Raw genomic sequence first — 26,634 nt, forward strand, 5'->3', positions numbered from 1 at the left:
GTGTACTCCATCTGTCAGATCCCAACTAAATATGACAGGGAGGCTGGATGGATGGCTGCAGGTGGGCCTACACGGTAGCTCAGGGTCAGGAATTGTCTCAGTTCTGGTTGGTGGATCTGAAGCACTGGTCGACGTATCTCAGACGATGTTAGTGACTGCGGCATGACAACAGTCAGCGGTGCAGTCGGTTGCAGCTCAAGGGGCTCGACTGGCTCGAACATTTCCATTAAAGCGGATGCCTGTTGATGCTCATCGATGCACTCCTGCTAGCTTCTTCACTGGGCTTCTGTAGTCCTTTAAAGCGGACGGACCAAAGCTGAGGAGAGTGTTGCAGGCACTGGCCTTGACCTGGGTTTGGTTCAGAGACTCTCTGGCACTTCCCACCTAGGAAGCTTGCTTGCAGAGCCTAGAAGGGGATGCTCTGTGCTGGCTGGGTATAGGTTCTGGAGCTGCGGGAGTGTCCTCTGGATTCAGTATCTCCCTATGTTCCCTGGGAAATGTTTAGGGGAGGTATCTTGATTCCCTCTTTGGAAATCCTGATCTTCCATCACTGGCAGAAGCTGCAAGGCAGACTGTAGCTTCAGCAGGGTCCAAATGAGTTCTTCTTGTTACTCCTTGTGAAGTCTTCAGATGATCTGCCAAAAGAGGGGCTTGACGCTCTTTTAAAGCCAAATGGGCCCCAGTGATTGGTATAGGCTAAGCCTACCTTAATGAACCAATCCTGGGTCCCCACCAACAATCTCCTGTATGCGTGAGGTCATAGCCAGGGTGCTTTGCAACAGAAAAGGTAAAGGGGTGAAAACATGTAACACCAAGTCCCACCCATCTTCCTGTCTGTTGTGGATCAAAGGGTATCTCTGGTTAATTGAGCTCTCTGTGGCTCTTGATTAAAGCTGCAGGTTTCCTTTGAAGCTCTGGTGAGACCAGACTTTTGGTTGGCTCCAAACCACATACTCGTACCTTCTAAATGGGGTCCACCTGTGGGAATGACTACTGTAAACAGCTGTCCCAGACATGACAAGTCACTGAACTCAATATTAAGAGGCGGGATCTGGCTTCAGATTGACACAGATGCATATCAAAGGTTGTTGGGGTTTTCCTGTCTTTTGTTTAGCCTCTGGAGTCAGGCCCCATGTGGGCCTGTTTTAAGTATACGCTATTAGTATGTTAATTATGTTAATTGCTGCCACCATCTGCAGTGCTTACAAAATAGGACAGGGCTGATCCATGGGGCCTTTGATAGTTAATTAGGCTGGTCATGGCAGGCGGAAGGTTTTAGCCTGCCCCTTTCTGAGATGAATCATGTACTCCACCTGTCAGATCCCAACTAAATATGACAGGGAGGACTGTGCCTGTAGGCTCTATCTACCCAGAGAACACAGGCCTATGTGTATGTTGTGAGGTGAGCATAGGAAAATGTGTGCAGATTACCTCACACATTTTCCAGAGTTTGATCTAACATCATTAAATTTTGTTAAAATTTTAAAAAAAGCCCAAGTGAGTGCACACCCACCGTGCAGATGGTCGAATTCTCACAGTATGCCCAGTAAAGAATGCCAGCCTTAGAAGCTAAAAACCTCAGGGTCATCTTTAACTCCACTCTTTCCTTCTCAGCTCACATCTCTGACGTCTCTAAGAAGTTACACTACCAGCTGCACCTCCTCAGAGATATTCTTCCTTTCCTCTCCTTCCTCCAGAAGCTCACTGTTTCCAGAGCTCTGGTCCTCGCTAGGCTGGACTACTGCAACAGCCTCTTTCTAAATCTGCCTGCCTCTACTCTGCACCCTCTGCAACTCATCCAAAACAGGACTGCAAGAATTGTCCTTGGCCTCAAGCCAAGGGATTGTATCTCTCCAGGACTGAAATCCCTGCACTGGCTTCCAGTGGCGGCGAGGATTAAGTTCAAAACCCTCTGGGGTCTGGGACCTCAAACCTTCAACTCTCTCTTCCTAAATATCTTCGGTCTTGAGCTCTTCGCTCATCCGCCTCCAACACCCTCAGGGTCAGTCGCTTCTCCAAACAGCGAGTTGGTGGTCAATCTCTTTCTTCTGCTGGGGCCTCCCTCTGGAACAGCCTCCCTGCCTCTTTGAAACTTGAGGAAAACCATCTCTGGTTCCGGAAGCACCTCAAGACCTTCCTCTTTGCTTCTACTTTCTCTCCTCCTCTCCCCTGTTTATCCCCAGACTGAATCTGAAATTGCACTGGTTACCTGGCTACCCTCTGATCTCGGGCCCAGATCCCCTCCCCGCTAGTTGCACACCTGCACTGCCCCCCTGGCAACCCTTGCACTCAGGGACTGTTTCTGTATCCCTACAGCCCCTACTAGCACTTGACCCCTGATGTCTGCACTTACCCTTACACTTGCCACTAGCTGGCCGCACTTGTTATTTATTGATTGCATTTATTTATTTTATTGTTATCCTATGTACTGTACTGTCCCCTCCTCACCCCCGCACTTTAGCCCTGCCCCCTCCCCTGCACTTGCGCAATCTCAATGTCACCTGGCCTAGTAGGATCATTGTCTCTGTCTTCCCTCTATTTCCCCTCCCTTGCCTCGTCGCGCCTTAAAACACTTGTGTATATGCACGTTATAAATGCCATATCATATCATATCATATTTGTATGCAATCAGTCTAGACCTTTCTTACTGTGGCATGACATTTTGTATTGGGCAATTTTGATAAAGCAAGCATGATCAGAGGTATTATTTGTACTGTGGCATGACATTTTGTATTGGTTATCTTTGAAAAAGCACGCATGATACGTGTTATTATGTAGCTAGACTGGCATTTTGGTGCATCCAGTTTGGACGTGTTTCCATACTTTGAGATGTATTTTTAATGGTAAAAAGCCATCTGCAGGGGATACTGCCATATCTTGGCATAAGAAACATGGACATTTTTTCTTATAGTATCATTGCTGGCATTATGCACAAAGCAGACATGAGTATCTTAGATGGGAATAATAGGGTATAATAGTGCAGTCAGAATTAAAATGTATGGGCACAGCCAGTGTGAAAATGTTTTTAATGACACATATTTTGGGCAAAGGCGTCACGAAAAAGTGTTGGAGGAATGCTCCTGTGCACTGTTGGTGATGTGCATCTATTGGATTTTTTCATTAGCTACCCTACAAAACCAATTGCAAACTGTTTGGCTTTTTACCCAATTTTTCACAAAAAAAGTATGCTCTAAAATGCACCATTTTAACCCATTATTTAAAAGAGATTCTCAGGGGGATAACCCCCCCCCCTACCCCGAACTCCTCTGGATTGGTTTGGGCAACCTTGCTACGCTCGGTCGTTTTGGCATTTCTGGGAGAAATATTTACGCTCCTCCACTTAAAAAATTCACCGGCCGCCACTGCATACATTTAAACTTTTGTATACACATTGTGTTGCATATATGCACAGAGAGGTTTGATTTTCAGGATGGATTTTTGTGTTGTTGATTTGATGAAGGATCTGCGTGTCCGAAATGCATTGGCCACTGTCTCTGCCTTAAGCAATATTGATAAAAGGAGCTTCATTGAATATATTGGGCCTAATTTATCAAAGCCTTTTACAATGGCGCAATCCCATTGAAAAACGTTTTGTATGTTAATCAGGACCATTGTATTTAGCAAATAAACATTTCATGATTTTTGTTAACATTCTGCAGCTGTTATCACTACTAGGGTTAACCAATTGTACTGGTTGAGTTTTAACCCCATTTCCATTTGCAACATATTCTGTGTATTGTGCAATAGAGATTCTGGTGATCACCAAATATTTTGCCGAATTGTGTAAAGATACATCATTATTATTAAATACATTTTTTGAAGTTGGTTCCGGCTGCTCCCTTTGTAATCTACTCATTCGTTCACATGCTTGCTTGTGTTTTTACTAATGTACTAGAGTTCCTTAAACATCCACATATATGTATCCACCTAGAGAATTCCTTGTTCGTAGGTACATACCCATGAGACATCAACATCCTTACTAATCTACTCCCCTTACCCCCCTGACATACTAAATTACACAATGCATGTCTCATTCACCCGCTCAGCTAGATTTGGCAGGTAAGTAGATCTCCTCGATTTTTAAATATACACCACTGTTAGTTTAGACCCTCTCTTGTTGGAATCTTTCCCCCACAGTGATGGTTTCGCTCCATGTACTCACCCATTCTCCAGGAGGGCAAGGCATAGCTCTTCCCGGAGCTTCTTGTCCTCTGCCATCACTAGTGTCAGACCCTGAAGTGTGCAGCTTCCCACCCTTAAAACACGTCTCCCTGCGTAGAGACCAGTGAAGGTTTGGGTGTGCTGGATGGCCTGTAAGGCTGTGCTCCCTGGACCGTTGGCTGCAACCTTGCCCTCTTTAGGTTGCCCAGTGCGGGATTCACAGAAATCTGCCCAGTTCAGGTCTCCATGGACAGTGGCGGGCCGGGGCAAGGAAATGGTTAGATGGGGTTCTATCTTTTTTAAGAGTATCTCATTCACACCATCAACTTTCTCCAAATCTTTTAAGTGTCTGAATGCTCCATGGCCAGTGCGGTAGGACAAGATGGCTTGAGCAAGCTCCTCTGATAGACATCCCAAGCGGAGGAGCTCAGCCATGGAGGCTGTGTTGAGATTCACTTTGGTGGATGACGGAAGATCCCAACAAGAGCTTTGTATGGGACGCGAGGCAGGCTGAACACAGCCCACGCAGATCTCCGATCGTAACTGCTGCATCTTCTCTGCTCCAAATCCAGCAACTAGAGCTAAGTCCTCCACCTTTCGGAAGCCACCAATCCTGTGGCGATAAACAGCAATGCTGTGTGCCATCCCCCTGCTGACACCGGGGAGGGTCATCAACTCTTCCTCGGAGGCCATGTTGAGGTTTACCTGGTTGCAACCAGCCAGCAAGGAGTCTGAGAGGGGCCTGGTGGTGCTGAGAGGTCGCTTCTTCTTCCTCAGCGAGCGGAGCGTGCCCTGGCGGCTCCCTCGATGGCATCGCAGGCTCTGCCCCATGACCCTGTGGGAGCAGATAACAGTGATCATTAATGCTGCTGAAGAAAGTCTGGGACCCATGTATACAGTAAGCTTCGGCAACAGTATCTTGACAACAGAGGATCCTGACTAACGCCCGCTGTACAGTCTGGCATGAGCACATCAACATCATCAAAAACATTTCAATTCAAGAGATCCCAGCTCATGGATCATTATGAACAACCTGAATTTATCTTGCAATAGCCAGTGGGCACTGACGCTGCCAAAGGGGTCAGTGTAACTGTGTCCACTGTTTGGGGCTGAGGTCTGCAACTTTAGACTTTCTAGATATTTTGGACTGCAAATCCCACCGGTTCTATCCAGTAGTCAATGGTTAGCGAAGATGGGATTTATAGTGCAAAATATCTGCAGAGCCACAGGTTGCAGACCCCTGCATCAGACTATGATGTGTTGTGGGCGTCTATCAGAGGCTGTACATTGGACATATTCATGGTGGCAGGTTTGGAACTATAAAGGTGAGTGAGATTTAGCGTGTGGACTTCTTTAGTGCTGGAAAGTGGGCGAGTTCTATATTTTAGGGACAGAGGAAATTAGTTTGCTCTTACAGATGGTGAAAAGATTCAGATAAGAGGGAACTTTATTGTGTCAACGGGGTAGAGTCTGGGTGAAAAAAGAAGACATTGGATGAGATGTTGAGGGTTACACCACAGTGTTGGAATCAAGGTCGCTGCTCTGACAGTGCATGTTAAGGAGGATAGGATCGAGTGAGGTGCGGAGGCCGTTCGTTGCCTGGAGGTGGGCAGAGTATTGCATTCTGGTATGGAGAATGATCAGTGTGAAAAAGAACAGTGTGAAATCGGTGTGCTTTCACAAAGTGAATCACTTGTGGTAAGAGGGAACACGTGTTCGTTGGGAGTGCACCTGTGCAAAACATGACTCATATCAGGCCAATTACTCTCAATCCCAAGTACTCACAGCACACCAATTACACTCAATTCAACATGCACCAGCATCAAGCCAATTGTACTCAATTCGATGTGAGCTCACAACAATCCCACATACAGTCACATCATTTATGAGTGCTGAAATCATTCAATTTCCACTCAATTACACTTCCCCTCCTATCATTCCACGTACACTCAATTCCGCAAAAGCACATCCACTTAGTCAAGCATGTGTACTCACATCACACCAATGACATACTCACACAACTCTAATAACACTCAGATTTACAATTTCACTGCTTCCTCGGACCCCAGGTGAGGCGCATTTCACAGCAACCTCCAGAGGCCATACATTTTGTATTTGGTTGCCCCCAGGCCCCGCATGCATACCCGGACCCTTCCCAGACCTTCTCTGCTGCATCCCGCTTCCCTCCCGCCCACAGGCCCGCCCGCCCTCCGTGGATTGTTAGTGCTGGTCCACAGCTTGCATTACTGCGTGTGCACTCCTATGTGCACCCCTCACTGCTTCCTCGGACCCCAGGTGAGGCGCATTTCCCAGCAACCTCCAGAGGCCATAAACTTAGTATTTTGTTGCCCCCAGGCCCTGCATGCCTACCCCCACCCTTCCCTGACCTTCTCTTCCGCATCCTGCTTCCCGCCCGCCCGCCCTCCGTGATTGGTTAGTGCCGCTCACAGGTTGCATTACTGCATGTGCACTCCTACGTGGACCCCTCACTGCTTCCTCGGACCCCAGGTGAGGTGCATTTCCCATCAACCTCCAGAGGCAATCAATTTAGTATTTTGTTGCCCTCAGGCCCCGCGTGCATACTCTTACCCTTCCCCAACCTTCTCTTCCGCATCCCGCTTCCCTCCCGCCGACAGGCCTGACCGCCTCCTTTGCCCCTAAACCCATCCGGAATAAATATTTGAGCCTGCATGCAGCCCGCCCGCTCCAGCCCCTCTGTGTCGCTCCATTCCCCCTTTCCACCCTCCTCTCAGCCCTCCGCCTCCCCTGATTGGTCAATAATCAGGTCATAAGCCACCCTCCCAGGGCAGCCCTCTGCCCGGGCAGCCCCTGCGACTAACGGCACCAAGGCAAAGGGTGGCTCCAACAGAGGCGGCTCCTTAAAGTCATCAGGTGTCCGCAGGGGAAGCCAGCGACCAGCCGTCAACCAGCAAACGACCAAGGACCAGTAAGGTAGGAGTGGCCTAGGGTGGGGAATGGAGCAATAACTCCAACCTGGAAGCCTAACCACCTAGCAAATCTATCTAAAATACCTTAGCTGAACACCTCTTCTCCCTTCCTCAACTTCACGCTATTAAACCTAGCTATGCCTATTACAACACCCATTTGTTGGGCGTAGGCCCCTCTCCCACTATGCAGGACTCTCGCATCTAGCTGTATTTAGCATTAGACTCATTGGTTGACCTGGATCTCAAACCTAACTGTATTTAGCACAGCACCCATTTGATCTGTCAGGCATAGGCCTCTCCCCCACTATACGGGACGCCCAAATCTAGCAGTGCCTTATTTCAAATAGCATTGTTGACTGCAGACCTTTCTCCTACTGTACATGACGCTCATATGTGACCGACCTACTCACATATAGAGAGCGTCACTGTGGAGTGAGTCTGAGATCTTTGGCTGATTATTGTAGAGTGATACTTTGATGAGGGGTGTTCACCTCATTAGATGCCACAGTGATTGTTAGTTACGCTCATTAGGACTACTCTCCACTTACCACCTATCCTTCCTAACCCCACTTAGTTAGCTCATTGCAGTGAACCTCGCCCAGGGAGGCTCATACTAAGGGCACCCAACGTTAACCCAATGATATAATCACAACAAACCTCCCCCACCTTACGTAAAACAGCGACTGAATAAGTCGCAATACCAGCTGACCTCCTACAGACAGTACCCAAACTTTAGCGGACAATTCCCTACACCCAGTACTACACCACAAGGCAGCCGGACCAAAGCAAAACAAACAAATAAAGATCAAAACAACTCTAAACCTTAAAATGCTGCGCAAACAACCTGTACCAGGGGAAAGAAAAAGAGAAGAAAGAATAAACACACTGGAACAGCATCAAAGACTTGCAACTGCAGAACACACTCCCACTGACAGGAACTACAACCGAACCAACGCTGAGGGAAGGGAAAAATCCCTCTACTTAACTCCATACCTCGCAAACAACTAGTTACCAGAATAAACCAACCCAACGCGAGAATCAGCTACAGCAGACAACCAAACAAAACCACACAGAAGAAGAACAGACAATGCCGCTAGAAATAACTAAAACATAATAATCGACGCAATAACACCTTACATCACCAAATTAAGACTAGCCTCCATTCGACACCCACAATCCTTAGGAGAAGAACCTGATGAAAACAAAAACCCAAGACTCAACCTAGAAGAACTCTTCGAAGACACAGATGCACCTTTACCAACACCTCAACTAGAGATCGACCTGAAAGGAAATCCCAAAACCAACCAGAAGACGACCCCAACAAAAAAGGCCAAATCTAACCACACCTCTAAACTCCACTGCAATCTAATAAACGCAAGATCCATGTCCAAACACTCAACTGAGATCTTTGACATTCTCTGCGACAACGACATTGACATCTTATTCATCACAGAAACATGGCTGGACGACAACTACAAAATCACACTCCAAAGCTGCCTCCCAACCAACTTCAAATTCCTTAAAATAAACAGGAAAAATAAAAAAGGAGAAGGCCTCGCAACAGCATTCAAAGGACATCTGAAAATAAAAATAGATCAACCTCTCAACATCCATCATCAATTGCGGAACCATGGTCATACACCTATCAGCGAACCCCAAAACCAACATCACATTCATCCTGGTGTACAGACCACCTTCATACGATGCAACCTTCGTCGATAACTTCATAGAAGCCATCACCAACAACCTTCGTCGATAACTTCATAGAAGCCATCACCAACATAGCCATCAACCAAGAACATCTAATTATCCTGGGGGACTTCAACATCTGGTTTGAAGCAAGTCATGCCAACTCCCAAAACTCACTGACTGGACAACTTACAACCATGAAACTACGACAACTGGTCAAAGGGGCAACACACTCGGCAGGACACACCCTTGACGCAATCTTCACCAAAGAAAAGTTTATCACCACGGCATCAACGATACAAATACTATGGAGCGACCATCTCATCATCCCATTCATCATCAGACTACCAACTCTACTCTGCACCCAGGCCCCCAAACTTACAACAACCACTAAAAGAAAATGGAAAACCGTCAAAGCAAGCAACCTGTTTGAACAACTGGAGATGCCCAAACCCTCATTTACAGAACTAGAGCTGGTTGACCTAGAAGGGAAAGCGGAACTATTACACAAATGGATCACTGATACAATTGAAAAGATCACCCCAGAAAAACCATTCAGCCCATCAGAAAATAGGGCAATGGCAAAATGGTTCACCCCACTACTAAGAGCCATGAAAAATGACAACAAAAATATGGAGCTGGAATGGATGAAAGAGTAAAACCCAGACAAAAAAATACTGCTCCCGAAACAAATCCGAGCATACAAGGAGGAAATTCAAAAGGCGAAGAGAAGGCATTATGATGACGGAATCACCAATGCGACAAACACGCAAAAAGAAATGTTCAACATAAAGAAATGAGAAACCCACCAGGCTGCAACAACACCCCAACACCATCAGAGAAACTTTGCAACGAACTGGCAGACCACTTCAAGAACAAAATCAACGACATCTGACAAATCATACAAAACAGACCAACCAACGATAACATTCAACCAACCGGACCAAACACAGAACCCCAACACAAACTCCAAAACTTTCCCGAAATATCAGCAGAGGCTTTCGTCTTACTGGTGAAACACAGCAAGAAAGCAGGGTTACCCGTGGATCCCTGCCCAACAGACATCTACAAATCAATCCTCGCACAAGGAACCCCATCAGAATACTACAGAAACCTCCTAAATCTCTCATATATCAAACCACTCTTAAAAAACACAAGTGGCGATGTAGAAGACCTCACCAACTACAGACCAATCTCAAACATTCCATACCCAGCAAATTTCCTGGAGACCTGCGTATACAAATTAACCCAAGTACACGTAAAAAGCACCATCTGCTAGACCAAGCACAAGTCGGTTTCAGACCCGCAAGAGGAACAGAAACAGCACTACTATCCATCTGGGACGACCTAAAAGCAAACACGGACTCTGACACAACGTCAGCCATGATTCTGCTCGACCTCTCCGCAGCCTTCGACACAGTTAGCCATGACACCCTAACTACTCTGGATTAAATCATTCCTAACGGACAGAACAGAAACCATATGGATAAAGCCCTTCAAATCCATCCCACGAGTTAACAACTGTGGAGTACCACAAGGGTCCTCACTATCACCACTGTACTTCAACATCTACCAAACTCCAGTAATCAGAATCTTCAAAGATACAAAATGACATGCTACAACTACGCAGATGACACCCAAATCATCTACAAAATCGAAGACACTCAAGCCGATCACTCAACCCTAATCGAATGTCTAAAAGAAGTCTTTAACTGGATGAAAGCCAACAGCTTGAAAATCACCCCAGGGAAAACAGAAATCATGATTATATCCAAAAACCAAGAAAACACCTATATTCCATGGCCAATGGAAATGGGAACCACACCAACGCCATCTAAGGTAGTAAAGAATCCGGGAGTCCTGATGGACAACACCCTAACTTTAGAACCACAAATAAATGCAATAATCAAGAAACACTTCTTCCTCCTTCACACAGCAAGAAGAATCTTACCTTACCCCTCCTTCACCCACAAAAACACTCTCAATTGTCGCCCTCATCATGTCAAGAATCGACTATGCAAACAGCCTCTATCTCGAGATACCAGAATACCTCCTGAAGAAACTACAGCGAATCCAAAACACAGCAGCAAGAATGCTCCTCAAACTATCCAGAAGAGACCACATCACTCCAGCCCTAAAAACACTGCATTGGCTCCCAGTCAAACATTGCATCACCTTCAAAACAATGTGCATAACAGACAAGCAGCTGAATTCCTACAAAAGAAATTAACAATCTACAAGCCAACGAGACTCCTCGGATCAAGCAACGAAATCCGTCTGGAACAAAAACCATACCTTAAGAAAAAACTTGGGGGTGTCTCCTTCTCCCACTTAGCTGCAAAAACCTGGAACAATATCCCGAAAAAGTAAGAAACACCAAAGACCACCTACAATTCAGAAAATCACTAAAAACCTGGTTCTTCAACATCACAGATTCAAACTGAAAAAACTAAACTACTAAACGAGAAACACAAAGAAAAGGATGGCAAATCTAGGACAACGACAACATCCTGACCCAAATGAAGAAACCCTACTACAAGAAAGACAGCGCAAAAATGAACAGGACACAAGCAACACCCATAAGGACAGAAATCAGCATCCCTGGCCAACTTCCAGATAACAACCTCAACCGCTCCATAACTGCTACTAGAGATCATACTTGTATAAAACTGTGTGAACATTAGCACTTGCCACACTCCAACTAAGTTGTGGACATTGGCAGAGCCACTGACTGAAGGGAGTTGAGGATGACGGCAGATGTCGCCCTGGCCATAATTGCAAGCATTGGCATTTGCCACGTTCCAAAGGGGCTGGGAGCGGTAGTGGTAGCTTGCATGTGCAACTGATAAAGATGATGAATACTGTGCAGCGGCCACATATAGAGGGAGTAACCCTGGCTGACCGATGCGGCGCATTGACTAGATTGGGAACGATCTCTGGGCCAGATCTGAAGGGACACACAAACACCTGCCTGCCCCACATACAAACAGGTGCCACGTAGGCGGCCAGTGGCCAACATGAGCAAGGTCATGAACGTGAGTGGATACCAGGTGGGAAAGGAACTGTGAATAACACCAGATCTGGACGGAGTGGCAGAGATGCTCACGCAACCCCACCTGAAGAGAATATGGATGTTTAGCACCTCGCTTCCAGACAGCGAGGCCATTTAACCAATTAACCAACCCACTAACAAACTACCCCCTTTGCATACACCTCTCACACTCTAAACAAACGCAACCACAAGTCTACAACACAGCAATTCGCACAAACTTCACTACACTGCAACAACAAAAGAAACCACGCACACAACAGCACACGGCGGCTACTGACTCCAAAACACCCCATGCCCAGCCAACAGACTTACTGGCCGAGGCCGCCAACAGCACATCACTGCTCTCTTGCACTTTTCCAGCCTGTTTCCACTAACTCATCACCCACTCCTCCCTTTTTCAGAGCCGCCAGAGCGCCAGGGACCCCTCCGGTGGTAATAGTGTGCGGTACAAATATCCATTAACATTAACATCATGCCAATTGACCTCAACCCCTATTACATCACACCATTTCAATAAATCTGATGTACTCACACGGCACAAAATGTAATCATGCACACGCCACACCAATACACTCAGTCACAGCACATGGTATCCAGTCAATATGTCGAAAACATTTTTTCGACATACCAATATGTAGAAACAAAAGTGCCGAATTTTTTTTTCTTCGAATTTATTGTTTTTTATTTTATAGGGTTTAGTTTTGTTTAGTTAACAAAAAAAAGATGTTTTGTTTTTTTTAAATGGGGGGTTGGCGGGGGATCCCCCCAAAACTTTTTTTAAAAAAGGCATTTGAAAAAAATGTTTTCGCCACTTTTGATTCCACGTATTGGTATTTCGAAATAGTGACTGTCGAAAAAGTCACTATAAACCGCAGCACACACGTTACACTTGATTCTTCTTAGGCCACAACAGTTCCACTTATATTCCACTCTTATTGCATGATATGCACCCTCCAATTATTGAATCCCATTAACTCCCATGCAAGAAATTATACTTTATTATACTTAAACCCACTCACCTTACATAGTCCACTCACTCGCATCCACTCTTCTCACTCAACCTCACATAAATGTCGGGGCATTCTGCACATTTGCATCACACCACTGAATCCGACTCGTTACCCCAATGTACTAAATCTCCGTCTTTTAGAATCCGTAGCCTTTCCCTCACTGCCATCAGGCTTCCCCTAGAAGCCAGCATGCCGAGTTGAACAGTAACTCATGTGGAATTTGCTCGTCCTAGCTTTCCAAAGTCCACACTTAAAATGCTTGTCACCCAAATGTTTATTAACCATTCCAAAAGACAAGGCAAAATCAGAGCCTTAGCCAACGCCTGCTAGGGGTTTTTGCGTGCACACTCAGCCCTCTGTTGGGACTGCTGATTGCCTGGACTGACTGTTCCCCACATCAAGACATGGAGCCTCTCATCTTATAGGTGCACCATATAACTACAGGACACCGCTTTTCCAGTCCTGGACTTTGCTTTTACAAATCCCTGATATCTGGGGCTTAAGTCAAATTTGTTCAGTTGAAATGGACTAGGATAAGAACTCTCAGGATGCGTTAGTCACCCAAACTACCCTGCACCACTCGGATACAGTACTGAGGGCCCAACGTGGCGGGATCCTCGCTGTGGGGTTAGTTGAAGGATTTGAATTAGCAGAGGTTATCCAAGCGCTTCCTAATGCATGAACATAGACACACATGTTGAATGGTTTAAAAAAAACAAAAGACCGGTCAGAAATTGTTCTCTTGCGTTTGGGGCCGGGAAGGAGAGCGATACTGGCTGGGCATGGTAAGGACAGGTCTGCGCAGATCTTTTCTCATTTTCCGCTAAGGAGGGCCTTTTCCATGCAGAACAATAAGTGGGCTGATGCTGCTTTCTCCTTTAGGAGGGACCTTATGGGGTCAGCTACCTTGTAGCGACCCATAGGCGATGGTCCATTATGATTGAGCAAAGGAACTTGCCCCTAATGGGGAATAAAGGGGGGTCTTTCCCCCAACCCTTTATAAATGTCTAACACAAGTTCATAATCCTTTTCTGGACGCATGCACTTTGCAAGCAGCCACCTCTTCTTACTGAAGCTGGACAGCCGATGTACAGGATTCAACTTGACTCCCCCCCCGACCCCCAATTTCCCTTGGCGGACTTGTAAGGTGATCCAAATGCATAAGTGAGCAGCTGTAACATCGAAATCTGAAGGTCGACGTGTTTCTATCCAGCGGGTCTGAAGGAAAATGCACTCAAACCAATAAAGAGAGCTTAAGCGCACTGATCCAGTATGAGGCTGGTCAGGTAACAAGGCGTCATTATGGGTTTGCCGGTATCCCCCCCAGTATTACCAGGATATTCCATGTGCTTGCAAAGGCAGTCATTCCCATTCCATGGACTCCATGGGGGGAATTGACGGCATTACCGGCACCAGCGATTTTGGTGGCAGTGGGGCCCAATTTACCTCCAGCTCTTGCCTGGAGGTATATCAAGTAAGCCCCATCAGCAAACCTGTAGTGTGGCGGTGCGGGAAAAGCCGCGGTAATGCAATTACCGTCACTTTTTCCCGCACCAGCAAACTTCTAATGACCCTCGTCATTGTTTGGGCTGAGCCGCAAGGAAGTATTCCTGCAGTGACCTCTGACCCGGCAGGGCTCGTTCCCCAAGAAAACACCTCCACCTTTGAAGTCATTTTCAAAACAAATATTAGTGAAATAAATAGCTATATTATTGTAACCTATCGCTTATTATTTGACAGATCGCCTGCGAGATAAGTTATCTCTGGCTATAAACCTGTTTTTAAAAGCTTTCGTACTAAAGCTGTCACTTTTTAATTCTCATTGAACCCTGGGATGTCGAGGCTAACCCTAGACAAAGAGAAATGCTTGCTTAACATTTCTGCAGCACTTATCAAGCAGCTGGAATGTTTAAATAATGTCCCAAACACTGATAAGTTTTTCGCTTCTACAGGCATGGAGTAAAGTGCTTAGGAAATGTTCACTGCGCGTTTATTTAGCCAATTTACACTTTCAGTGCCCTATGCATGCATGGGATGGGTTTAAACAATTCTTAAAGCATTTTGGAAGCAGTTTGCCTGCTTAGTCAATGCCTGAAACATGCCTTCTGTTTTGGACTAAAGAGTATGCATGTTTCTGAAAACAAGACAGTCGAAGTTTGCACCAAGCAGTGACCTAGTGGGGCACTTGTTTTTTGCATCTTTTTTCAGTCATTCACAGGGAGGCTTTAAGGGAGGACAATGTGGTGATGGAATCAATAGCAACTGAACAGTGAATGCAAAGGCTTCTAGAACTTAAGGCTGGAGAAGACCATGCTGCATCCCTTTATTCCATGAGAAGGTGCACCCCGCAATCTTGACCTTGCTCTGGACTGTGCTGGGCAACCCGCAATTTGGATGGTATGATTTTGAGCCCATACTTGAAGGGGTGGTTTTCAGATTAGGAAGGGGGGAGGTGATGCAATCCATGATAACCCATCTCCGTTCACTCTGCGCATGTCTGTGAGGTAAAGAACTGAACCCAGACTGGGTGCATAGGTATTAACGAAGGCCACGAGGCTTCTGCGTGTAGAAAGAAGTCATGTACCCATTGCATGTATTTGTCCTTTTCAAAGCATTTCTCAGTGTTTTGCGCAAATGGTAATAAAATACACAGTTTCAAAATGTTTTCTTTTTAGATACTCTCCTGATGAGCCCCCTGGAACTAAGAGGTTGAAACACGTGTAGAGAGTTAAGTTTGATGATCATGAATTAAACTATGTTTGCTAAAACAAATTATGTGTAGATTGACTACTTTGGTTCCCACCTTGAAGATAGATACCACAATAAAGATATCACATATAAGGTGCAGATATCTACTATTGAATAAAATAAACATATCAGTATGGTGCAGTCAGGATAATACCAATTATAAGAAACCACGTTTTCCCTATCTCCAGCAGTCAAGATAGAGGTATAGACCTGCGCGGACAACTTATCCTCTACCGCAATTTAAAAATTGGATTCGCCCAAAGTAAAAGGTCCTTTGACTGTATCCATTGCCAAAATAAGTGTTCTACAACAATGTACATTCACAACACATTTTAGTCGCACTAAAATACAGTTTCTGTACATGAAAGTCTATTGTGAAGGTGGTGCTCTAAATACAACTGTGTACACCAAATTGACTGACATGAATAGGCTTCTGTTGGCTGCAAGCTTTCACCCATGCCATGCAATTGAATGGGGAGCAGGTGCAAGTGGATCTTGGTCACCTGGCCTAAGCCCCGCCCATGTGATGCCTTCCCGGTTGCTGCTTTTCTTCACCACTTAGAAAGCCCCGACCACCTGGTGCCTTCCTGCTTGCCACCCTTTTCCCTACTTAAGGAGCCCTCCAGCCTCTTTTCCTTTGCAGCTGGGGAGCAGGTGCAAGTGGATATAGGTCACCTGGCCTAAGCCCCGCCCACCTGGTGCCTTCCTGCCTGCCGCTCTTTTTCACCACTTAGCAAGCCCCGACCACCTGGTGCCTTCCTGCTTGCCACCCTTTTCCCTACTTAAGGAGCCCTCCAGCCTCTTTTCCTTTGCAGATGGGGAGCAGGTGCAAGTGGATCTGGGTCACCGGGCCTAAGCCCCGCCTACCTGGTGCCTTCCTAGTTGCCGCTCTTTTTCACCACTTAGCAAGCCCTGCCCACCTGGTGCCTTCCTGCTTGCCGCCCTTTTCCTTACTTAAGGAGCCCTCCAGCCTCTTTTGCTTTGCAGCTGGGGAGCAGGTGCAAGTGGATCTAAGTCATGTGGCCTAAGCACCACCCACCCGGTGCCTTCCTGGTTGCCGTTCTTTTTCACCACTTAGCAAGCCCCGCCCACCTGGTGCCTTCCTGCTTGCCGCTTTTTTCCCTACATAAGGAGCCCTCCAGCCTCTTTTCCTTTGCAGCTGGGGAGCAGGTGCAAGCGGATCTAGGTCACCTGGCCTAAGCCTCGTCCACCTGGTGCCTTCCTGGTTGCCACTCTTTTCCACCACTTAGCAAGCCCCGCCCATCTGGTGCCTTTCTGCTTGCTGCTCTTTTTCACCACTTAGAAAGCCCTGCCCACCTGATGCTTTCCTGCTTGCTGCTCTTTTCCCTACTTAAGAGCCCTCCAGCCTCTTTTCCTTTGCAGCTACGGAGCAGGAGCAAGTGGATCTAGGTCACCTGGTCTAAGCACCACCCACCTGGTGCCTTCCTGGTTGGTGCTCTTTTTCACCACTTAGCAAGCCCCACCCACCTGGTGCCTTCCTGCTTGCCGTTCTTTTCCCTACTTAAGGAGCCCTCCAGCCTCTTTTCCTTTGCAGCTGGGGAGCAGGTGCAAGTGGATCTAGGTCACCTGGCCAAAGCAACACCCACCTGGTGCCTTCCTGGTTGCCACTCTTTTTCACCACTTAGCAAGCCCTGCCCACCTGGTGCCTTCCTGCTTGCTGCTCTTTTCCCTACTTAAACAGTCCTCCAGCATCTTTTCCTTTGCAGCTGTGGAGCAGATGCAATAGGATCTAGGTCACCTGGCCTAAGCACCACCCACCTTCTTAGCCCTGCCTCTTCCTTCGTGCTCTTAACTCTTAGATCAAGGGTGTCTCTTGCCCGGGCATCCGTAGCAAAGGGCAGACAAAGAAAAGGGCAATTCCTGTTTGGACCTGTTCAGACAAGGAGGACTCAGGGCCCAAACCCCTGCTCAGATATCAGGTAAGCATGCACCAACATGTGCTTGCACCCTCTGTCCCCACAGGCCATCCCGACCCTCTGTGTTCCCCCCGTGATGTTCCCTTGTGCCCTCCCCTTCTCGCACACAGGTATTTCCTGTTTTGCTTGATTCTTCTACCCTGCTTCCCCTACCCCCCTCCAGCCTACTTCTGCAGGAGTCTGTCCTGCTCCATTCTGATTTCACTATTACTGTCTTGGGGCCAATGCTGGATTGGACTTTTATGGACTTCATTGATTCAAAGAGCGTCACCTTTCTCAACTCTCATGCTGGACTTCCCTTGCATCTTGTACTCATGGTGGCCCTGAATCATGCTGTTCCCATCTTCATCTTGTATCCTGGCTTGCAACATTATGTGTTACTACTGACTTCTGCAATTGTATTCGCTCTCCCCTTTTGCTTCGCAACTCTTTTTGACTGCTTACTCTCTGTTCTCTCCTCCTATCCCTTCTCCCTTTTCCTTTCTCCTCCCCTTACTTTCTTCTATGCACTTGCTCTATCCGAATTGTCCGTGGACCTAGTATGATAGCAACCTCGTCTGTCTCCTCCCTCCTCCCCTTACTGCCCACCCCCTCCAGCACTCTCTGAAATGTTGTCAGGCCTAGTACGATAGTCGCTTGTTTTGTTCCTCCCCTCACTTTCTGCACCCCTCTCCCTCACCTTTTGTTTTTCTGCGGCTCTACCAGAAATGTCGTCAGGCCAATACGGTAGTCGCCTGTCTGTTTTCATTTCCTTCCCACTCTCCGGCTCACTTCCTTATCTATGTCTTAGCTCTTGCACTATCTGAACTGTCGTCAGGCCGAGTACGATAGTTAATTTCACATCCTTACTGTTCATAGCCTGTAAGAATGTAATTGTATTTTCCATTGTTCCCTCCCTTGCCTTGAAGCGCTTTGAAACATGTTGTGTATAGGCGCTATATAAATAAACTATCATATCATATCAATGCATACTCTTTAGTCAGTTGTTGAGGTATACGATAATTATTTCCAATGAAATTGAATAGCAAAGAAAGGAAGAACATCTTAGACAGAAAGATCTACAGAAGAAATATGATAATGACATAATTGACCAAGCTATTCAGAAAGGGAGTTTAGTTTCATGTGAATCAACATTAACACTGGTTACTGAAAAGATGGACCCTGAATTAGACTCTACCTATTCTGCACAAAGTAATATGATCAAAAACATAATTAAGAAAGAGTGGAACATGCTCAAATGTCATCCTTTCCTGGGACAACTTTGTTCTTGTCCTACTTTTGTTATCGCAAAAGTTCAGCACTGAGTAACTTATTAGTTAGAGCAGATTACTCTAGAAGTACACAACCCAATACCATACTTTTGAGGACTATCCCATGTGGTAATTGTCAACAGTGAGGGAATGTTATAAAAGGCAATTACATCAATCATCACTATTCTGGGAAACACATCTCTTTGCAACACCAAGCTACCTTTAACTCTATGTATTTGATTTATATGTTGAAGTGTCTCTGCAGTATTTTGTACGTGGGAAGGGCCACCAGGAAGGTACGAACAAGGTGGACAAACACAAATCCAATAGCCGGACCAAGCATGATAATTCTCCTGTAGCTTTACATTTCATGGAAGCTGGACACATGATCTCACAGATGAGAGTGGTAGTTTTGGAACTTGTGAAAGCCCCCAAAAGGGGTAGTGATATGTAGACTGTTTTACTTCAAAAAGAAATTAATTGGACTGAGAGACTGGATTCCATGCACCCCAGGGGCATGAATGTTGAGTTCGACCATACCTACCTTTTGTGACTACAATGGATTATGTTATATTGTTATTCACATGTCCAAGTATTGTTGCCTTGTTTGCACAACGTGCTTGATTTCCATTTCTACATAATCATTAATTGAGTAATATCTATGCATGTTTTATGTATTCCTTGATTTTCATTACATTGTGTGTGTTGATTATCTAATGACACAAGTGTGCCGTTATATAGTTTGTACATCATGGAACACTTTACCTGTTATTTGTCACTATTATGGATTATGTTATATTGTCATTCACATTTCTAAACATTTTTATCGTCATGTACTATTATAGCCTTGTTTGTACAATGTACTTGATTTCAATTTTTACGTCATTATTATTTCTGTAATATGTATGCAATTTTCATGTATTTCTTATTTGTATTACATTGTGCAAGCTTGTTATCTAATTATATAGTTTGACCAACTGGTGACCCACATTAAAAAGATTTGCAGCAAGTATTGCAATTTTTACGTAATGCCATGAATTAATTATTATAAAATGAAGGCAGTTCTTGCTTTATTATATGATATGGAAATTGCTGCAAGTACAAGAGCCCTACATTGGGGAATGTTTGAAGCTCGAATTTGGTGGAGGTCGCTGAAACTTCCAGATTGTTTGCCAGTCAACACGCTACGATTTGAACTGGGTCTAAAATTATTAAAATGTCATCTGCAGTGGAAGGTGTTGACTCTCTATGTTATGTTATGTTAATCACACTTGTACTGCGCACGTTCACCCAAAAGGCATCTTGGCGCTAGGGCTTGAACAGCATGCTGGGCCACCCTAGAGCTAGAATAGCAACGTTTTCAGCAAGTGTCAGAATTGCAAATTATTCTCAGTACACCTGAGGGCTACCAGCAGATCATTCCATAATTTACCAGAATTTAGGAATCACAAGTCAAGCATTACCGAAGTGGAGAGACCACCACCGGAATGTAAGGCAGAAACATGTCTTGAAGGAAATCCGCTGCCTGGCGATAGTACGCCCGGTGGACCAAACACAGAGATTTAAACGTAATTCTTTTGGCCACTGGGAATCAGTGAAGAGAACATAATACAGTGCTAATATGGGAGCCATAAGGGGTGGAGGTGACAACCCAGGTGGCAAGGTTCTGTAGCAGCTTCACCTGAGGTGTGAGGCTGAGAGGCTGGGCCAAAAACAGGGCATTGCAGTAGTCCAAGCGACTCGTCACCAGCGAGGCGACTACCGCAGAGCGCAGGTGGACAGGTTAAAAAGTTAAGACCTTGTAGAGCACCTTAAGCAGGAACTGGCCTGTTTTGCAGACCGCACTCACCTGGGGAGCCATCGACTGTGAAGAAGAGAGATAGACTCGTAGGTTCTTAACCACCGTCACCAGAATAGGAGAAACACACAGCAGCCAGAAGGAAGAAGCCTAAAAAACCGAATCAGACGGGGAACCCACCACCAAAACCTCTGTCTTATCCCTGTTTAGCTTAAGCCAATTGTTGTTCATCCAACCCCTGACGGCCACCAGACATTCACATAAGCGAGACGACACCTCAGTCGGTCAAGATCTAAACGGACCAGAATCTGGGTGTCGTCAGCATAGGAATAACACCTGAAGCGGCAGGAGCGGATGAGACCAACTAAAGGCTGAAAAACGTAAACAAGGCCAGGACGGGACAGGAGAAGGTTACCTAGGCGACCAAATAAAGGCTGAACATAGATGTGAAACAGCATCAGGGACAAGGCAGAGCTTTGGGGTACACCATAAGAAAGCAGGTGACAGGAAGACAAAAAAGGAAGAGACAGGGATTAGCCCCTATCAGTCAGGAAAGACTTAAACAAGGCCAGGATGGGACCAGAGAAGCTTACCTAGGCGAGGTGGGAGAGCAGGATGGAGTGATCGACAGTGTCAAAAGTCGCTGAAATATAAATCTATTGGCCCCACTGACAGGTTCGTTGTATGTGGCCTTAACAGAGGCTGTGTCCTCCGGGAGGTCTACTCCATTAGCACATTTTAAGTGTGAGACGGAAGAGATGGAAGAGATACTAGCAGATTACAATTTGCAAGCAATAGACCTTGTTAACAACCCAGTGAAAATTTAAAAAAAGAAATTCCTTGACTTTGACTAATTATGTACAATAGATGGTGAAAGTGTCCACAAATTGTATACAAGTCGCTGGTTGTCCATAGGCAAAGGGGAACAGTGGTGCTTTATTTGAAAAGGTTCCCCAATGTCTACTGGCGGTCCCAGTATCTGAGATTTCGATGACATTTATTGCACACTGATGAGGTAATTAAAAAGTGGCTACCAAATAAGGTTACCACCGGTGATTGTCGCTGTTGCAAAAAAGCAGGAGTACTGCAAACAAGATTCCATATTGTGATAGCATGCAAAGCTTTGCAATCACTTAGGGAAGAATTGCGGTCAAAATATGTACATGTTTTCAAATACCCGAGTGAGTTAGAAATTAACAATAGGTTTGACTAGTGGGGAGGAAACGGAGTTGACCTGCAGCGTAATCAAATTGCCTGACGCCGCAGGGATCATTCAATTAAGTTGGTAAAGATGAAGGGGTGGTGAAGGACATGTGAACTACGCTTTGTACTGTAACATGGTTATGCACTAACTGTGCCATGCACTCTAACTTCATTATGCGTTTTAGAGTAAAATGGGATTAGGTATGAGTTTTAACATTGAGATAGTCTGCGCAATTTTAAATTTTAATAAGTGTACTGGATGTATATATACATTTTAATAGCTATTAGTACTGAACTCAGATGTTTTCATGGACTCGCACTGTGCTTATTTATGTATGGTACGTGAAATGCTCTTCAATTTTCTCTGCTTATTGCTGACTGTATGGAATTGTATTTTAGCTTTAGTGATGATCTGTACTGCATTTTAGCTTACTTGAATTTTGTTTGTATAAGGTGGTTGTATACAACTGATATTACAATCATTTTTTTTTTTTTACTTATATAGTTTGAACGTCATTCAGTAGTTTCCCGCAATGTATTCCAGGAGCTATTTTTTCCAGCCTCTTCAAGATGATGGTCCTTTTAGGTAGGCATTCTCACGTGATGTTGGTACTTATCATGTGGCATCACTACTTTGTACTGTTGGTGCAGCAGTTAATAATTTTTAAATTTATTGTTCCATTTGGTACTTTTTCAAATATATTGCTTTTGACCACAGTCAACTTGTGCATCATGTGGTTGATTATATGCAGTTTCTAATCTCCATACATCTGGCCTCATTATGAAGTTGCCGGTATCCTGGTGGTAAATCTACCAGGATACCAGCAAATACTATTACCATTTCCGGCAGTCGGTCTGACAGTATTACCTCCAGATCACGAGTGCAGGAGTGACGGTGTAAATACTCATTCATGGAGTCCCATAGGACGCCACAGGGGGATGTGCCTTTATTACCGGCACCGGCAATACCGGTGCCGGAAGCCGGTAATAACAGCCATCTTTGCCAGTAGGGCGCCTGCCTTACCTCCAGCTGGAGTTAACTCAGCTGCCCCACCGGCAAACCTGTATTTGGTCAGCCCAGTAAAGTGTCAGTATATGTTAATGCCGACACTTTAACACCAGACCGGCCGACTTATAACGAGGCCCCTTCTTCACTATGAGTGTTTAGTCTCTCAGATACACTTTAAGATGGTGGTCTTTTTTCCTAAATTCTTCATGTGATGTTTCACGTCAGGTGACAATATTGGTCACTTGAGTGATTTACCCTTTTTAAGAATCGGTTGTGGGGCACAAAGCAGTTTTCTGCTTTTCTGCTCCATTGCTCACAATAAACTTTTTCGTAAGTTTGATATGTATACATTATGGGATGTTACTGTGGTAGTTTTAGATTTATGGTCTTGGAATTATATTTTTTGTTGGATTGCAGGTAGATGAGCATGAACATTGATTCATTTTGAGCAAGAGGAGTATTTCCTAGTTTGTTGGTCATAAGGCATATAATGTATGGCTTTATACTGTGGTTTTCTTATTACTGGATTGATTTGGCTAGTCAGATTCTTTTGTATTTTCAGACTGGTGATTATTTTCTGAAAGGTGTATCGGTCTATTTTGATGTACTCCCGTCAGTGTATATGCACGTATCTATTGGATGGTATTCATGTCATTCAAATCTGTTTTAGTTAGTAATATTATTTACTGTTCTAGGAAGGGTAGTTCCTGTACCCCGAAGAAGGATTTTCTCAATCTGAAAAGCGTTGGGCATATCTCGTGATATTAGGAACATTTGTTTTCTAACAACACATTTCCAACTTTGGAACAATGTGTATACATTGTGAAACTCTCGTACATGGTGATTGAAGAAACTTCATTGTATATACCTCATTGTAAGAGCATTGCTAATGCTCCCATTATGATAGTATCAACATTTTATTTGTAACTTTGATTTTGTCTTTTACTGTGGTATATATTAACATTTGGCAAAAAAATAAAAATCGGTAAATCCTTGTATAGCGTGGTTTTGATTTCGTAATAAATTGGACTGGGCAATTCACCATTTGAAAGTGTACTTTTGGGTTTCTCACTAAGTGTTAGTGAGCTCATATTCAACCCCCATCATGCACTGGATTGCAAAATAACGGCTCGGCCTGGAGCATTGAGCCTCTAGTGTAATCAACTGTTAGCCATAACGCATGTCCAGTTTTTGCTTCTTTTCTCGGGTCGTTTGACTGGCTTGCCATCCCGATTTTGTATTTGCGTGTCTAAAAGTCCCGGAACTGTGATGGGAAAAAAAACACGACTTGAGGAGCTACTCACACCCAACATGGACCAACTTGACATCTCGATTTTGGGTTCCCCGCAAAGCACCTCCTTTAACAGATACAAAATAATTCACACATCATGACACTATCAATGTTCTATTGACCAAATTGTAATGATATTCATGTCATTCAAATCTGTTTTAATTAATTGAGCGCTCTGAGGCCTACAGGCATGTTGGCGCTTTATAAAAAAAAATTAAAATAAATGAACCACATTCTCATTCTCACCAGTTTGAAACTCATCTAAATATAATTCTTAGTGTTCATTTAGGAATGTTTATTTTTTAAACCATACATTTCCAGTGCTGTGATAATCATTGTCCCATTCAAATATGTTTTCTCAAAGCAAAGTTTTGTTTTTTATGAAAATGTTAGCTTGTTTTTGGCGCTTGTGGGATATACTATACTGTAGTAATGAGAGTCCCACCCGGTGTGTTTCCTCCCTGAGCGACAGAGTACATGGGATGACAAAGTTTCTTCTACCTTTAGCTGAGCTGCAACCAATAAAAACCGGGCCCTCGTCGTGGTCAAGGCTGCCTGTATGTTCACAAAATGATGGAGACCTCCTGCAATTTGTAGGCAATAGCCTTTGAGATTCCGGCAACCCAGTTACAGAAAGTCAAATTGATGGTGTGTGATGCTAAAGAGTAAGTGAGTGGATTGGGGGCACACTGCGCTGCAGGGGCCTGCCGTCTATGTTAAACCAAGGTGGCCATTTGGGAAAACAATTTGGCTGTGGAATCTGGCGTTTCAATACAAGCATCCTCAGTTGGCCAAGCTGTGTGACCCTGGGCAGAAAGAACACATGGCACACCCTGTCTGTTCACTAAATGTTAAAACTGCCACCACTTAGAAATACCAAAAAGCACCACAATATTTGTTTTTATTTATAAAACCTGTACCCGATCCCAGTAACGATAAAATACTGGTATTCTGCAAGATTTTACGCTTTTTGCTTGTCCTATTTATATGGCACAACATTTGCGCATGCTACAGTGTGCAAGTTACACATGGGGAATATGACAATGGTAACCCCTAAAACGGAAAGCGAAAGAGGTCCCGTGGCCGTGTATCGGATAACATGTTCCATTGTACAGAACAATAATGGCTGGACGGCTTCGGTGTTTCCCGTCTAGTTTCTAGAGCCGGTCACGCCACGCGAGGGCTGGGGAAACGCACCTTCTGCCCCCATAAAGATCGCAGAGTCAGCACGTCGATATTTAGCGCTGTAGGAAACCTCTGTGGTTATCACAACACTGTATCTTAGGTTTGTAATACGATCTCGGAGAGCTCATTTCTTGGACTCGAGTACTGCTCGTTTATTTATTTATTTTTTAACAGAGAAGATGGAATTACACACTTACTTTTCCTGGGACACCCCTTTTGAGAGAATCAGCTGTATTGACCTGCTCGATGCCTATAGGTCCACCTGGCAATGTTGGGGACAGAGTCGTCAAGTAAGCCATCACGACGTTTGATTGACTCTACCCCAGCCATGCCATCCTTAAGCAGATACCGTCGCCAGCCCTCCTCTCCTCCACTCTGCCCCAGCCCTACCAGCCTTCCGCAGACAGGGCCAGCTCTGCAACGCCACCTTCAGCTCTCGACCCCCTTTAGGTCAGGCGCTTCCATTGACCTACAGCCATTTCCAGGTGGACCGTGCGGCCGGAGTTGATCCCGGCAATGTCCTGCTCTCAAAATCAGCTCCTCAGAAAACAGCGGTTTCTTACCCGAGAGAGCCTCCTCCGGGGTCGCCCGCTTCTGTCCGAGGCCCTCCCTGGGAGCTGGGCGACAGCCAGAGCGGCCTGACGTCTGGTGCAGCCCTCGGGAAGGTGCTGGCTGTCAGGAGTCCCTGTGTGTTTGTGCCGGTGGCAGCAGGAGGGAAACACGCGACAGGCACTGTGTGACACCGCGTCAGTGGTCTTTGCGCCGAGCGAGGGTGTGTCCCCAACCTGTCTGCCCTTCCCCCGTAACCCTGTCGCTGCTGGGCACAGGTGGAGCAGGTGAATACAGGTGTGTCCCGGTGCTGGCTCGCCACTGTAACCCTTCCACTGCCAGGCGCGGGCCGAGCAGGTGTTTGCAGGCGGTCCCTGGGCCCGCCTTTCCAGCCCCCACAGTGCTTTCGCTGAAGGCAGAACAGGTGGCACGTATGTGGTAGACCTGCGTTTCCAGCCGAGTAACCCCGTCACCGTTGAAGAAATCTGTTGAAGACAGTACTGGGGAATACAGGCGTGTCCTAGGTGATCCGACACCACAACATCCTGGCAGGGGCCGAGAAGTCAGCCAGGTCTCGGGCACGCCTGTATTCACCTGCCCAGTGTTCCACCCGTGACCAGCAGTAACTAGGCTCACCATTTCACTACTAGACACAGCCCATACCAAGTTTAGGACGTTCAGCCCATTCTGGATTTTCAGCCAACATCATTTAGCATTCCGGGACTTGTCTTAAAAATATTGGTTGGCTGTCACCGGCGGCTCTAAACATGTTTTTAAAAACATTTTTAATCGTATAATTAGAGC

General features: G+C 45.5%; 1 protein-coding gene across 1 annotated transcript in view; it reads right to left on the bottom strand.

Annotated features, from left to right (window-relative positions):
- Positions 1–26,241, bottom strand: part of LOC138582593 (endonuclease/exonuclease/phosphatase family domain-containing protein 1-like) — a 149,125-nt gene extending 122,884 nt beyond the window's left edge. The window contains exons 1-2 of the mRNA XM_069654011.1: positions 25,845–26,241; positions 4,163–4,996 (exon numbers count right to left, since the gene is read on the bottom strand). Of these exons, the coding sequence (XP_069510112.1) occupies positions 4,163–4,992 (830 nt within the window). The 5' untranslated portion in view covers positions 4,993–4,996; positions 25,845–26,241. The remainder of the gene's footprint in view (positions 1–4,162; positions 4,997–25,844) is intronic.
- Positions 26,242–26,634: the final 393 nt, after the last annotated feature.

The sequence above is a fragment of the Ambystoma mexicanum genome, chromosome 1p (genome assembly GCF_040938575.1).
Source record: "Ambystoma mexicanum isolate Mex_15411 chromosome 1p, UKY_AmexF1_1, whole genome shotgun sequence".
Taxonomy (NCBI): domain Eukaryota; kingdom Metazoa; phylum Chordata; class Amphibia; order Caudata; family Ambystomatidae; genus Ambystoma; species Ambystoma mexicanum.